Source organism: Macaca fascicularis, chromosome 20 (genome assembly GCF_037993035.2).
Source record: "Macaca fascicularis isolate 582-1 chromosome 20, T2T-MFA8v1.1".
Taxonomy (NCBI): Eukaryota; Metazoa; Chordata; class Mammalia; order Primates; family Cercopithecidae; genus Macaca; species Macaca fascicularis.
In genome coordinates this window covers 18,985,789-19,001,459 of record NC_088394.1, presented here as the reverse complement: position 1 = coordinate 19,001,459, position 15,671 = coordinate 18,985,789, and the positions used below count along the sequence as shown (strand labels likewise).

General features: G+C 45.2%; 1 protein-coding gene across 9 annotated transcripts in view; it reads right to left on the bottom strand.

The window, feature by feature from the left end:
- TMC5 (transmembrane channel like 5) overlaps positions 1-15,671 on the bottom strand; it is a 90,779-nt gene that overhangs the window by 41,682 nt on the left and 33,426 nt on the right. For all 9 annotated transcript variants that reach the window (XM_045382530.3, XM_015442642.4, XM_074027838.1 and 6 more), the window contains one exon: positions 10,680-10,769. In XM_045382530.3, the coding sequence (XP_045238465.2) occupies positions 10,680-10,769 (90 nt within the window). The remainder of the gene's footprint in view (positions 1-10,679; positions 10,770-15,671) is intronic.

The window sequence follows — 15,671 nt, the reverse complement described above, 5'->3', positions numbered from 1 at the left end:
CCCTCCTTTTCTCCTGCTAACTCATATTCACATTTGCAGTCAATCTGGCAGACGCTATTGGTTGTCTACCCCAAATTCATTTCCTCCTTGTTAATGGAATCCCAATTGTGTTTAGGAATCTACCTGCCTCCCTCACATGGCCCTGAGCTTCCTTGAGGTGGAGCCTATTTCCAGGCCCAAAGAGCAAGTCTTAGTCTGAGTGAACCAATCCTCACTGTCCTGTCCCTTTGCAGGTGACTGATTTAAGCACAGGCACATGACACAGCATTCGCCAATATCCTCTGAGAGGTGGTGTGCTGAGAAATTTCTCGGAGAAGATTTCTTCCTTCTCAAAAAAAAAAAAAAAAAAAAAAAGCAAAAACCAAGAAAAAGACAGCTGTCTCTTCCTCTGATTATTGTTGTGTCTGCGTGTGATGTGAGACGTGCTGTTGCCATCCTGTAACAAAGAAGCCAGCAGGCGGGGCAGTAACACGGGGCTGAGGGTGGCTGAGGGACGGAGGGAGCAAGCTGGCTCCTTGCTCACAGCGCAGGGCTAGAACTGCCCCCTGGCAAATACCGTCCTCATTGTAATGACATAGTTGAGGTGTAAGGGGAATCCCCAAAAGAGGACCACCAACTCTCTCTGCTGAAGATGAGGAATTTGTGCCTCTCCTGGGCAGGAAGGGTGAGTAGACTGAGAGGAAGAAAGACGGAAGAGGGAAATATACAGAGATCCAGGGAGCCAGCAGTGTGAGAGGTGATGCCCCAATCTTCTTCAGTAAAGGCGCTAAACCCACTAAATGCTTTGTGTAAGTAAAGGGATGTTTTTCTTCTCCCTGAAATTATCGAGAACTGCTAGACTTTATGCCTGGAATACCATGGGGGTGAAACAGAAACAGCATCTCTGGGCCGGGCGCGGTGGCTCATGCCTGTAATCCCAGCACTTTGGGAGGCTGAGGCGGGCGGATCACCTGAGGTCAGGAGTTCAAGACCAACCTGGCTAACATGGTGAAACCCCGTCTCTACTAAAAATACAAAAAAAAATTAGCCAGGCGTGGTGGCAGGTGCCTGTAATCCCAGATACTTAGGAGGCTGAGGCAGGAGAACTGCTTGAACCCAGGAGGCAGAAGCTGCAGTGAGCTGAAATCATACCATTGCACTTCAGCCTGGGCAACAAGAGTGAAATTCCATCTCAAATAAATACATTAAATTGAATTAAATTAAATTAAATTAAATTAAATTAAATGAAATGAAAAGAAACAGCCTCTCTGTTGGCCTCAGGAGCAGAGAGGCTGGAAGGTGTCAGCTAAGATCTGGTTTCCTGATGGTCTTGCCAAGAAGAGGCGTCCTATCTGTTGCCTGAAGCCAGGGTGAGGAGGAATCAGCCCAAAATGAGACAGCGTGGTGGTTAAGGATGCAGGCTTGAGGCTGGACATGGTGGCTCACGCCTGTAATCCATCCCAGCACTTTGGGAAGCCAAGGTGGGCAGATCGCCTGAGGCCAGAAGTTCGAGACAAGCTTGGCTAACATGGTAAAACCCCATTTCTACTAAAAATACAAAAATTAGGTGTGGTGGCATGCACCTGTAATCCCAGCTACTCAGCATTAACCCTGGGAAGCAGAGGTTGCAGTGAGCCGAGATCATGCCTCTACACTCCAGCCTGGGCGACAGCAAGACTTTGTCTCAAAAAAAAAAAAAAAAAAATGCAGTCTTGGGAATCAGTTAGACCTGTATTTGGGCCCCAGATCTTCCAGGTCACTAAATTTATCTGAGCTATAGTTTTCTCATCAAGTACATGGAAATGCCTGCCTCAAAGGTGTGGAGTGCAGGGAGTACATAAAACTCAATTTGACGGATAAAAAAAGCAGGTGCTCTGCAGAGCGCAAGGCATATGAAATAAGCTTGATAAAAATAAGCTCTTGGTAGGGATGTCTTAAAGTGATCCCTTCCTTTGTCCTTGGCTTCCTTAGTTCAACCACAAAACCTTCCGCCCTTCCATATTACCCAATATCCTTCTTTTAGAGACAGGATCTTACTCTGTTACCCAGGTTGGGTTGCAGTGGTGCCATCAGAGCTCGCTGCAGCCTCCAACTCCTGGGCTCAAGAGATCCTCCCACCTCAGCCTCCTGAGTAACGGGGACCACAGGTGTGCACCGTCCTGCCTGGGTATTGTTTTTTAAATTTTTTTTGCAGCAATGAAGTCTCCCTTTGTTGCCCAGGCTAGTCTCGAACACCTGGGCTCAAGCAGTCGTCTTACCTTGGCCTCCCAAAGCAGTAGGATTATAGGTGTGAGCCACCATGCCTGGCCCCACTTGATATCTATAAAGTAAAATATGCTGTGGAAAATGAGGACGTCTTTTTTCCTACTCCCCTACTCCTCTTCCCCAGCATTTCACTACCTTGAACAGTTTCATGTGAAGAACCAGGAGTGTCTATGCCCATGCGTTCTAGGCTATGAAGAGTCTGGGACATCGATTCATTCAAAGATGTTGAAAACTGCAGCACCTGGTTGCCCTTTTGGTCATTCCTTTTGCTGACTGTCTGAGAGTCCACCACATCGATGTCAGATATGGATGAAACCATGCTGATGCTTGAGTCTAGCAGCACCTTTTCCTGAAAAATCTGATTTGAGGATGGGTGGCTTTGGACCCCAGAGGAAACATTCTCAACCTCTATGATGATTTCATTCACGTGGTCATCGGATAGCATCTCCTGCCTCCTGCAAGCCTTCTTCCCCTCTGGGGCGGGCTTCCTGAGACTTCATACAGCGGTCACGCTGGCATAGACTGGGACTCGCAGGGAAAAAGTAATGATGATCACAAAGGGATACACCATTCACATTTTTTTTTAAATGCCAGGATGAGCTCACCAAAGCCAGCCCTACACAAATCACAACATAACTCCCTGCATCTAACCCCAGAGGAGTTTTTCTCAGGAGGAGGACTGTTTTCCTGCAGAGAATTCTGTCTTGGTAGCTAGGCAAGAAATTGAAAACAGAATCTTTCGTTTAAGACAATGGGGTTCTAGAAACAGAAGGAAGATATTTTTCTAAATGACTCATAGTCAAAGGGCAAGATTTTCTTTTTACTTTAGTGCCTCTGGCCTAGAACTTATATATATACACACACACACATATATATATGTGTGTGTGTGTATATATGTGTGTGAATATATATGTATTTATATATAAGTATTTATATATGTATATATACACTTATATATAGATATATGTATATATACACTTATATGTAAATATATGTATATATACACTTATATATACATATATGTATATATAAGTAAACTAAGTATATATACTGTGTATATACACACTTATATATATACACACTTATATATATACTTATATATAAAATACTTACATTGTATATATAAACATATGTATATATACTTACATATATAAAATATATAAAATACTTATATATACTTATATACGTATATTTAAGTATATATACATACAAGTTTATATATATACAAGTATTTTATATATAAGTATTTATATATGTGTGTGTATTTGTGTGTGTGTGTGTGTGTGTGTGTATATATATATATTTTTTTTTGAGATGGAGTCTCACTCTGTCACCCAGGCTGGAGTGCAGTGGCACGATTTCAGCTCACTGCAAACTCCACCTCCCGGGTTCACGCCATTCTCCTGCCTCAGCCTCCCGGGTAGCTGGGACTACAGGAACCTGCCACCAGGCCCAGCTAATTTTTTGTAGTTTTAGTAGAGACGGGATTTCACCGTGTTAGCCAGGATGGTCTCGATCTCTTGACCTCATGATCCGCCCGCCTCGGCCTCCTAAAGTGCTGGGATTACAGGCGTGAGCCACCGCACCCGGCTGAACTTACATTTTATATTTGTAATTTTATATGCCTGTAGAAATTCACATGGTTTTACAGTGATAAAAGTATTATCTCCTGATGCCTTAGGTAGTGGACTCTGCTATTTGTCTGGCTTTCAGTCTCTAGTATCCTTTTTTCTCATACCAGCAAAAAAGCTCCATTTCCTCTGCAGACATAGTGCTCAAAGTCTCCCAGTGTTCTTTGCGGCTAAGGGTGGGCCTGTGACCCAGTTTTAGCCAATGAGACTTGTGGCTTCCAGGAATGTGCTTTCAAAGGGGACAGTTTGCCTGGGTTCACAATTTGCCCTTCACCAGTCTTCCTCTAGACATTTCTGAGAATGAACGTTCACCTGCTAAGGATGGTAGAGAAAAAGGTAGCAGAAGGGGCTTCAGTCCTTGAGGGCATCATGGGTGGAGCGGCTGTACAAACTTTGCACTTCCTCCCTCCATGCTTCTTGTTTTTTTACTTTCTAAAAATTTTTATGTATTTATTTATTTAGAGATGGAGTCTTGCTCTGTCGCCCAGGCTGGAGTGCAGTGGCATGATCTTGGCTCACTGCAGCCTTTGCCTCCTGGGTTCAAGCAATTCTCCTGCCTCAGCCTCCCGAGTAGCTGGGGTTACAGGTGCCCGCCATCGCACCTGGTAAATTTTTGTATTTTTTGTAGAGACAAGGTTTCACCATGTTGGCCAGGCTGGTGTTGAACTCCTGACCTCAAGTGATTTGCCTGTCTCAGCCTCCCAAAGTGCTGAGATTACAGGCATGAGCCACCACTTGTAAAACAACAGTACACATTTTTATTTTATTTTATTTATTTTTTTTTTTGAGACAAAGTCTCGCTCTGTCGCCCAGGCTGGAGTGCAGTGGCGCGATCTCGGCTCACTGCAAGCTCCGCCTCCCGGGTTCACGCCATTCTCCTGCCTCAGCCTCCTGAGTAGCTGGGACTACAGGCACTCGCCACCGCGCCCGGCTAATTTTTTGTATTTTTAGTAGAGACGGGGTTTCACCGTGGTCTCGATCTCCTGACCTTGTGATCCGCCCGTCTCGGCCTCCCAAAGTGCTGGGATTACAGGCGTGAGCCACCGCGCCCGGCCAACAGTACACATTTTTAAACTTTTTTTTTTTAGAGATGAGGTCTTGCTCTGTCACCCAGGCTGGAGTGCAGTGGTGTGATCATAACTCACTGCAGCCTTGACTTCCTGGGCTCAAGCAAATCTCCTGTTTCAGCCTCCTGAGTAGCTGGAACCACAGGGGCAACACCACGCCCAGCTATTTTTTTTTTTTTTTAAGCCACAGGGTCTTGCTTTGTTGTCCAGGCTGGTCTCGAACCCCTGGTTTCAAGCAATTCTCCCACCTTTGCTTCCCAAAGTGCTAGGATTACAGGTGTGACCCATCGCACCTAGCCCACACTTCTCGGTACATGAGAAAAACAAATCCCTTTATTGCTAAGCCACCTTTCTGTTTCAGTGCCAGGCACATAAACATGATTCCTATCCAATAGACCTAATTTCAAATCACCTAGGCCTAGTTGTTTACTTAACAATTGGAGAAATTGAGGTACAGAGTGCTGAACGGACACTGCTCCTCCTCATCACACTTTCATTAAATGTCAAAATTGAACTAGAACCCATGTACTCCTCCCAACAGTGATAATTAACAGTAATGATACCTGCCATTACTGCAGGCCAAGTACTTTAAATAGAGCACAACATTTACGCTATGAAGTAGGTATTAAAATCAACTCCATTTTATAGCTAAGAAAACTGATGCTCCATGAAATAATTTGTGTGTCACAAAACCAGCAAGCAGTAGAGCTGGGGTCAAATCCAGATAGGTCTGAACCCAAAGCAGAACTCTTAATCATTTCACTCTGGCCCCTTCCTGTAACAAGAGGCTGGTGTATCAGTCATTCATTCTTGCCAGGTGCAGTGGTTTATGCCTCTAATCACAGCACTTTGGGAGGCCGTGGTGGGCAGATCACTTGAGGCCAGCAGTTCAAGACCAGCCTGGCCAACATGGTGAAACTCTGTCTACTGAAAATACAAAAATTAGCCGGGCGTGGTGGCAGGTGCCTGTAATCCCAACTGCTCGGGAGGCTGAGGCTGGAGAATCACTTGAACTCAGGAGGTGGAGGTTGCAGTGAGCCGAGGTCACTCCACTACACTCCAGCCTGGGGGACAAAGTGAAACTCCGTCTCAAAAACAACAACAAAAAACACGCTGGCGTATCATTCATCCATTTTTGCCAACTGAGGTGGTGGCTCACACCTGTATTCCCAGCTACTTGGGAGGCTGAGGCGGGAGGATTGCTTGAGCCCAGGAGTTTGAGAACAGTGCAACATAGTGAGATTCCATCTCAAAAACTTCATTCATAAATGAATGAATATTTAAGCATGGACACTATGCAGCAGGCACTTCCTAGGGACACAGCATAATTAATTCATCAAAGCTACACTTTATCAGGCTATCTTTTTGTTTTTCTTTCTTTTTTTTTAGGCAAGGTCTCACTCTGTGCCCCAGGCTGGAGTGCAGTAGGGTGATTTTGGGTTACTGCAGTGTCTGCCTCCTGGGCCCAAGGGGTCTTCCCACGCCAGCCTCCAGAGTAGCTGGCAGTGCAGGTACATGCCACCAGGCCTGGCTAATTTTTCTTTTCTTTTCTTTTTTTTATTTTGAGACAGAGTCTCATTCCATTGCCCAGACTGGAGTGCAGTGGCGTAATCTCAGCTCACGGCAACCTCCGCCTCCCAGGTTCAAGTGATTCTCCAGACTGAGCCTCCTGAGTAGCTGGGATTACAGGCATGCACCACCATGCCCAGCTAACTTTTCTATTTTTAGCAGAGACAGAGTTTCACCATGTTGGCCAGACTGGTCTCAAACTCCTGAACGCAAGTGATCCACTCGCCTAGGCCTCCCAAAGTGCTGGGATTACAGGCATGAGCTACCATACTTGGCCAAATTTTCTACTTTTCATAGACATGGGGTTTCACCATGTTGCTCAGGCTGGTCTTAAACCTCTGATCCATCTGCTTCAGCCTCCAAAAGTCCTGGGATTACAGGTGTGAGCCACTGCGCCCAGCCTGGGCTATGATTTAATTGTATGTGGTTTGTGAGTCAGATTCGACTCAAAGCAAAATGATGAAGACAGCCAGGTTCATCTTTTGGTCCTCTATTTCTTTACTACTCTCTGCCTTTTGGGGACTCCTCTTCTACCAGGGTTCCTGTGATATTATGATATATATATGTATATATTTTCTTTTTTTCCCACCCATGGTTCCTGGCTCGTAACTCCCATAGCCCTTGTTATAATGTTCGAAATTTAAGCCTCAGAAAACAGAATTTCTCTCTCTGACCTCCTGCCTCTTTTCACTTGCTCTTTTTTCTCCTCAAGGTAGGACTCCAGTCTTCCCTCACCTTTCTGTCTTGGAGTTGGCCATAAATGAATTCTCCCTCATTTCAGAAGGGGTCCTGCCCCAAAGGCTGGAGGAAGGAATATGGCACAGAGAACCCAAGAAGCATCTGAACAGACAGGCCTTGCTGGGATTCCCCAACCCGTCTATTAGTACGAGATCATACACCTTTTGACCTTTTTGAGAAAGAGTCTTGATCTGTCACCCAGGATGGAGTGTCATAGCAAGATCTTGGCTCACTACGATCTCTGCCTCCTGAGTTCAAGTGATTCCCCTGCCTCAGCCTCCCAAGTAGCTGGGACTACAGGTGCGTGCCACCATGCCCGGCTAATTTTTGTATTTTTAGTATAGACAGGGTTTCATCATATTGGCCAGGTTGGTCTGGAACTCCTGACCTTAGGTGATCTGCCCGCCTCGGCCATCCAAAGAGTTGGGATTGCAGTTGTGAGCCACCATGCCCGGCCATCCAATCACATTTCTACATGGTTGTCAATCATGTCTATGTGATGAAGCCTCCCCATAAAAGACCCAAGAGGACTGGGTTCAGGGAGCTTTCCGATAGCTGAACACGGGGAGGTTCCTGGAGGGTGGCTCACCCAGGGAGGGCAGGGAAGCTCTGTGCCCCTTCCCCTATACCTCACCCTGGGCATCTCTTCATCCGTGTCCCTTGTAATATTCTTTGTAATAAGCCAGTAAACATAAGTTTCCCAGAGTGCTGTGAGCTGCTCCAGCAAATTAACCAAACCCAAGGAGGAGGTCGTGGGATCCCCAACTTGAAGCTGGTTGGTCAGAAGTTCTGGGGCTGGGGCGCCGTGGCTCACACTTGTAATCCCAGCACTTTGGGAAGCTGAGGTGGGCGGATCAGTTGAGGTCAGGAGTTTGAGACCAGCCAAGCCAAAATGCTGAAACCCCGTCTCTACTAAAAATACAAAAACGAACTAGGCGTGGTGGCGCACGCCTGTAATGCCAGCTATTCAGGAGGCTGTGGCACAAGAATCACTTGAACCCGGGAGGTGGAGATGAGGTATCTCCAGGTAGATAGTGTCAGAATTGAATTGGAGGACACCCAGCAATGTCTGCTGTAAAACTGATCACTCTCTTGGTGTGTGGGGTTTGCTTTCTTGGTGTGGGGGGAGAAACCCCCACCTATTTGTTCACAGAGGCCTTCTATGTTGATGGTTGTTGAATGAGAGAACAGAAAAAACACTTTGAGTGTGTTTTTTTCTATACAGTCTCCAAACCTCATGCTGGCTGGACAGAGTAGTCATGAAGTTTAAAGGTATTTCTTTTTTTTTTTTTTGAAACGGAGTCTCGCTCAGTCGCCCAAGCTGGAGTGCAGTGGTGCGATCTCAGCTCACTGCAACTTCCGCCTCCAGGGTTCAAGTGATTCTCCTGCCTCAGCCTCTTGAGTAGCTGGGACTACAGGTGCCCACCACCATGCTCGGCTAATTTTTTGTATTTTTAGTAGAGACGGGGTTTCACTGTGTTAGCCAGGATGGTCTCGACCTCCTGACCTCGTGATCCACCCACCTCGGCCTCCCAAAGTGCTGGGATTACAGGCGTGAGCCACCACGCCTGGCCGTTTAAAGGTATTTCTTCTCCCTGATAATTAAAGCCATTCTCTGCCCCAGTGGAGACCAAATAGAGAGTGTGATCATTTATATCCCAACGGTTTTCCCTTCCAAGTAGCAATATCTATCCCTCCCTGAAAAGGCATACATCTCTTGAAGGATGAGGCTAACGGTTATCTTACAGGCGATGGGGCTGAAAGGTAAGAGTTCTAAGTGACTTCTCTCCACATGCATCATTATATAGAGGACCTCATTAATCTATTCCTTGTTGTTCATAGATTTGCCTTGTGGCTCCAGCATTCCCTTGTCTCTCTCCTCTGTTGCTTCCTTTTTTGTTTTTGTTTGGTTGTTTTTGAGACAGGGTCTCGCTCTGTCACCTAGGCTAGACTGCAATGGCGTGATCACAGCTCACTGCAGCCTCAACCTCCCAGGCTCAAGCAATCCTCCTGCCTCAGTCTCCCAAAGTGTTGGGATCACAGGGATAACCCCCGTGCCTGGCTTGTTGCTTTCTTTTTATTTTTCAGTCTCTGCCTCTGATTCAACCTTCATTACCGCACACAGTGATCCTTAGAGAGCTTCCTAACTGATTGCAGCGCCTTCTATCTTTCACCAGTCTGATTGCTTCCACACTCCATCATCGTAATAATTATACGAATATTCAGAAAAATTTGATCAGTGCATCTTGTCCCCACCAACACAGACATTAGCCACGGGATAGACAGGTGACTCAGTCTTGTCCCCTATGGTAAAAATGATTGGTCCGAGTGTGGGCATGTGCTCCATTTAGACTGGCCAGAGTCCTTCCCCCGCATTAGAGATGGACCCAGGGAGGAAGCAAGACTTCCTAATGAGGTGGCTAAGCAGAGGGCTCACGTGGGCCTGCTATTGGCCATGTTCTTTGGCCTGTGGACAAGTCCTAACTCTGATGGAGATGAATGAGGTCTAACTTAAAGAGGAGCTGAGGACCAGGAGCTGAGGATCCAGGACACACCTATATATATAGAACTGAAAAGCAAGTTTTACATAGATGAGAATTGAATGGGAAACCAGAGTCCAGGTGACACTGAGTTCCCTGACGTCAGACTGAGGTCCTGATTTCTGTACTCATTCAACAAGTTAATCTAACAAATATCCCTAAAATACCTACTATGTGCCAGGCACTGTACTAGGTGCTGGAAGGTATTAGTAGTTCTACTTTCAAGTGTTTACGTTTCCCCCATATGCTTCTACCACATGAGCCAATGAATTCCCCTTGGGCTAATGCCTGTTTGAATTGGGTTTCTGTCACTTGCAACCAGAAGATTCCTAATGAAGACACCCTGATCCCCAGAAGACAACAAACTACATCTAAAATACAACTTCATAATTATATATTAAGCAGGTTCTGCATTAGTAACCACACCAGAGGCCAAGAGAAAATGGCAATGGCTGGATTGTCTTGGACATGTTCCTTCTCCAGGGTTGACTTTTTGGTCACTGTCCTTTAAGTCTTACTGTATTAGTCTGTTTTCACACTGCTATAAAAATACTGCCTGAGACTGGGTAATTTATAGACAAAAGAGGTTTAATTGTCTTACAGTTCCTCATGACTGGGGGCGTTTCTCAGGAAACTTACAAACATGGTGGAAGGCAAAGGGGAAACAAGGCACGTCTTACATGGGGGCAGGAGAGAGAGCAGGTGCAGGCAAAGCTGTCACTTTTAAACCATCAGATCTCAAGGGAACTCCCTCACTATCATGAGAACAGCATGGGGGAAACCATCCCCATGATCCAATCACCTTCCACCAGGTCGCTCCTCTGACACATGGGGATTACGATTTGAAATGAGACTTGGGTGGAGACACAGAGCCAAACCATATCACTTACCTTGGGGTGACTTGTGCCAATCATATTCAGACAATGGTGGATTTCCATAAGCATGGACAGGACCACTTTCACCTACATAAGCAGGGTTCACTGGAGGGGAGAGGAAGGAGACATTGCCGATTAGTCTCACCACACTAGACATTCCTGGCATGCAATAGTTATGATGTGCTAATAATTGTTCATAACGGCTAATAAGACTGAAACCTGATCTTTGAGGTTCTAACAGACTACCGATTAAGAACTTGGGTGGAAAACAGGACAAAACTTCAGTCTAGATCAATGGTTTTTCATTTGACTAAGCCATAGTTAAAAATAATTGTTGGCAAGGCAAGATAGCTCACGCCTGTAATCCCAGTGCTTCGGGAAGCCAAGGTGGGAGGATTACTTGAGCCCAAAAGTTCGAGACTATCCTGGGCAACATAATGAGACCCTGTCTCTAAAAAAAAAAAATACATATATATATATATATGATATAAAAATAAAAATATATATTTTATACTATATATTTTATATAATTTTGTATTTATAATATATTCATATATTTTTATATGTTACATATAATCTATATTTTATATGTTATATAACATAAAAATAAATATGATATATAAAAATATATTTATTATTTATATTTTTTAATATAAAATATATGATATAAAAATAAAATTACATTAAATATATATATTAATATATATTTTAAGACAGGTTATCACTCTGTCACCTAGGCTGGAGTGCAGTGGTGCGATTTCAGCTCACTGCAGCTTCGACCTCCCAGGCTCAAGCAGTCCTCCCACCTCAGTCTCCTGAGTCGCTGGGACCACAAGCATGCACCACCATGCCTGGCTAATATTTTGTATTTTTTGTAGAGATGGGATTTCACCATGTTGCCCAGGCTGGTCTCGAACTTCTGGGCTCAAACGATCTGCCAGCCTTGGCCTCTCAAAGTGTTGGGATTACAGGCATGAGTCATGGAGCCCAATAAAAAAATATGTATGTGTGTGTGCATGTGTGTGTGTGTATAAATAATGGTTGCACTGAGATCCAGGAGATCCAGGACACACCTATACATATAGAACTGAAAAGCAAGTTTACAAAATAATTCTTTGTTTGACTATATAAACTGAACTGTAACATAGCCTTACTCATAGCCTGACTCTAGTCCACTCTTTTTTTTTTTTTTGAGACTTGCTCCGTCACACAGGCTGGAGTGCAGTGCCACAATCTTGGCTCACTGCAACCTCTGCCTCCCGGGTTCAAGTGATTCTCCAGTCTCAGCCTCCCAAGTAGCTGGGAGAAATGGAGAAAATAGAGCACATTTTGATGGGGACAGTATGCAAAATTACGTTGCAAGACGTTCTGGAGTTTCTTGCCTGGGAATCAACTCCCAGCCCTGTTACTTCCTAATTGTGCACCCCCTGGCTGTGTGTCTTAACAGCTCTGAGCTTCAATATCTTAGTCTTTAAAATAGGGATAATAGGCTGGGTGTGGTGGTTTATGCCTGTAATTTCAGCACTTTGGGAGGTCAAAGCGGGACGATCCCTTGAACACAGGAGTTCAGACCAGCTTGGGCAACATGGCATAACCCTGTCTCTGCAAAACATAAAAAAATTGGCTGGGCGTGGTGGTAGTGTGCGTGTAGTCCCAGCCACTCGGGAGGTGAAGGCTGCAGTGAGCTGAGATTGCACCACTGCACGCCAGCCTGTGCGACAGAGTGAGCAGTTTTTCTCAAAAATCAATAAATATATAGGGATAATAATAGGACCTTCACATTGGATTGTTGAGGGGAATTGAATCAGTGAACACATGTGAAATAATTAAATAATTCTAGAACATAGTAAACTCTAATATATATTAACTGTTGTGTAGATTAATTGTTATTCAGCAAACATTACACTTCCCCTACCTTGACCACCTCCATTGATACTGGGCTTAGTCGTGTGACTTGCTTTTAACAATAGAATGTGGCAGAAGGGACAGTGTGCCAGTTCCAAGTCAAGGCTTTTAAAGATATCGTGTGTTTCTGCTTGCCATTTTGAGCACTTTCAGCTTACGGCATGGGAAGACACTGCCCTAGGTCACTCACTGGTCCAAGAAGAGGGACACTAGAACTAAATAGAACCCATGATGTAGAGCCAAGCACAACAAACTCAGCCTAGTTCAGCCAAATGCCAACCAACCTTGCAGACCCATAAGAAATAAATGCTTGTTTATTGTACGACTCTGGATTTTTGGAGTTGTTTGTTATGCAGCATTCCTGTGTCAATAGCTAGCTGATACAACTCTTGCAGTTGTTGTTGTTATTAACTCAGCATTTTTCAAGCACCTACTGTGGGCCAGGCACTGTGACACTAGAAAGAGCACCTAGAGCCTTGGAGGGTACATAGATGAATATAGGTTCTCCTGAAGGAGTGAACACTTTATCAGGATGGGGTGACACTGGACAAGAGATTGCCAAGGGCTACAAACTTTGTCCTACAAAGGATCCTACAGAAGTGAGCTATACTGACCTGATTTTTTTGTTTTTTTTAAGTATTTAACTTCCCATATTCTATATAGCTTTGTGACCAGGAATCTGTTTGTGTTTGCGCTGATTCAACCTAGCACTAACGCAGGGTAAATAAGAGGTCAGGTTTTGGGTAGAGAGACGGGATTCAATCCTGGCTCTGTCAATTTAGTAAGTGAGTGACCTTGTGCATGTTTCTTTCTGAGCCTTAGTTTTCCCATCTGTTAAAACAGGGAGAGCAACAGTGCCTGCCTGAAAGGCAGTTGTACAGATTAAATGAGATAATGAAAGTCAAGTGCAGGACAGAGACTCCAGGGCATAGGAAACACTCAAGATTTGCTTGCAATTGTAAGTTCCACTTGCACTGGAGCAGCGCAGTGTGTCTCAATCGTGTTTCATTATCAGCCCCCTAAGCAGGGGAGACATATTTTCCCTCATTCCCATCCTCTAAGAAATTTTAATATCAAAGATATACTGTATCTGTTTACGTACTACATGTGTATCTCTGCTTTATACATCAAAAAAGCGAGATTGTTTTCTGGCCTTTCAAGAGTGGATATTCCCCCATTGGGATTTCTATTGCCCCAATGCAGGAGTGCATGGAATAAAGGTTTGGAATAGCCCTGGGCTGGACAAGTGATGTCTGTGCTCCCCAAGGAATATTTTCTTTTTTTTTTTTTTTGAGATGGAGTCTCGCTCTGTCGCCCAAGTTAGAGTGCAGTGGTGCGATCTCGGTTCACTGCCAGCTCCACCTCCCAGGTTCATGCCATTCTCCTGCCTCGGCCTCCCGAGTAGCTGGGACTACAGGCGCCCGCCACCATGACCGGCTAATTTTTTGCATTTTTAGTAGAGACGGGGTTTCACTGTGTTAGCCAGGATGGTCTCCATCTCTTGACCTTGTGATCTGCCCGCCTCGGCCTCCCAAAGTGCTGGGATTACAGGCGTGAACCACCGTGCCCGGCCAGGAATATTTTCTTTTCTTTTTCCTTCCTTCCTTCCTTCCTTCCTTCCTCCCTTCCTTCCTTCCTTCTTTCCTTCCTTCCTTCCTTCCCCTTCTCCCTCACCTCCCCAACTCTTTACCTTCCCTCCCCCAATCTTCCCCCTCCCCCAATCTTCCCCTTCCCTCCCCTCCCCTCCAATCCTTTTCTTTCCTTTCCTATCCTGTCCTGTCCTTTCCTTTCTTTTTTTGTGACAGGGTCTCGCTTTGTCACTCAGGCCAGAGTGCAGTGGTACAATCATGGCCCACTGCAGCTCAACCTCCCAGGCTCAAGTGATCCTCCTCTGTCAGTCTCCCAAGTAGCTGGGACCCCAGGTGTGTGCCACCATGCCCAGCTAATTTTTAAAATTAGGCCCGGAATGAAAATTTTCTGTGCTAACAGTCAGTGTTTTCATTAGTACAGGGCTATGCATCCTGTCCCCTCCTCTCTGCCTTCTTCCAAACCTTCCCCATCTACTCCTCAAGGCTCATCAATCCTCCATCTGCACCTCCCAGCGCTTGGGTCTCTTGTTCTCTTCTTATTGGCTGAACACTTTCTCCCTTTTCTGACCTCCACAGGCTCCAAATTCCTTTAACATTGCCTGGCTTTTTTTTTCTCTTGTGCCATCAAATGGCTTCCTGGAACCCGTCTTTTCTTCCTCCTGGAAACTAAGAACTGTTCAGAATTAGCCCAGGCTCAAGCCTGTAATCCCAGTACTTTGGGAGGCCGAGACTGGAGGATTGCTTGAAGCTAGGAGTTCAAGACCAGCCCGGGCAACATAGCAAGACCCCATCTTTCTCAAGCATAAAAAAAGTGCCAGGCATGGTGGCATGCAACTGCAGTCCCTGCTACTGGGGAGGCTGAGGTGGGAGGATTGCTTGAGCCTAGGAGTTCGAGGCTGCAGTGAGCTATGATCAGCCTGGGTGACAGAGCAGGACAGTCTAAAAAAAAAAAAAAGAACTGTTTAGAATTTCCTTTGCCTCCTGGAGCTAAGCATCTTACCTATACACACAACCAATTATGAGGACAACATGATTTTTCAAATATTAATAGTTTGCTTGCTAATTTTCTTTAGTCTTTTTTTTTTTTTTAACAGAGTCTTACTATATTGCCCAGGCTGGAGTGCAGTGGTGTGATCTTGGCTCACTGCAACCTCCGCCTCCTGGGTTCAAGTGATTCTTCTGCCTCAGCCTCCTGAGTAGCTGGCATTACAGGTGCCCTCCACTGCACTTGGCTAATTTTTGTATTTTTAGTAGAGACAGGGTTTCACTATGTTGGCCAGGCTGGTCTCAAACTCCTGACCTCAGGTGATCTGCCTGCCTCGGCCTCCCAAAGTGCTGGGATTACAGGCGTGAGCCACCACACCCGGCCTTTTCTTTAGTATTGATGTAGTACTTTTGTTGATCTATTTAGACTTTAAATAACATGAGGGCAGAGCTACCTCTTAACTCCCTTTTCCCTCGGTAGGTTCTGAACACGTATGTGCTGATTGCCTCAATGCCTTTAGGATATGCT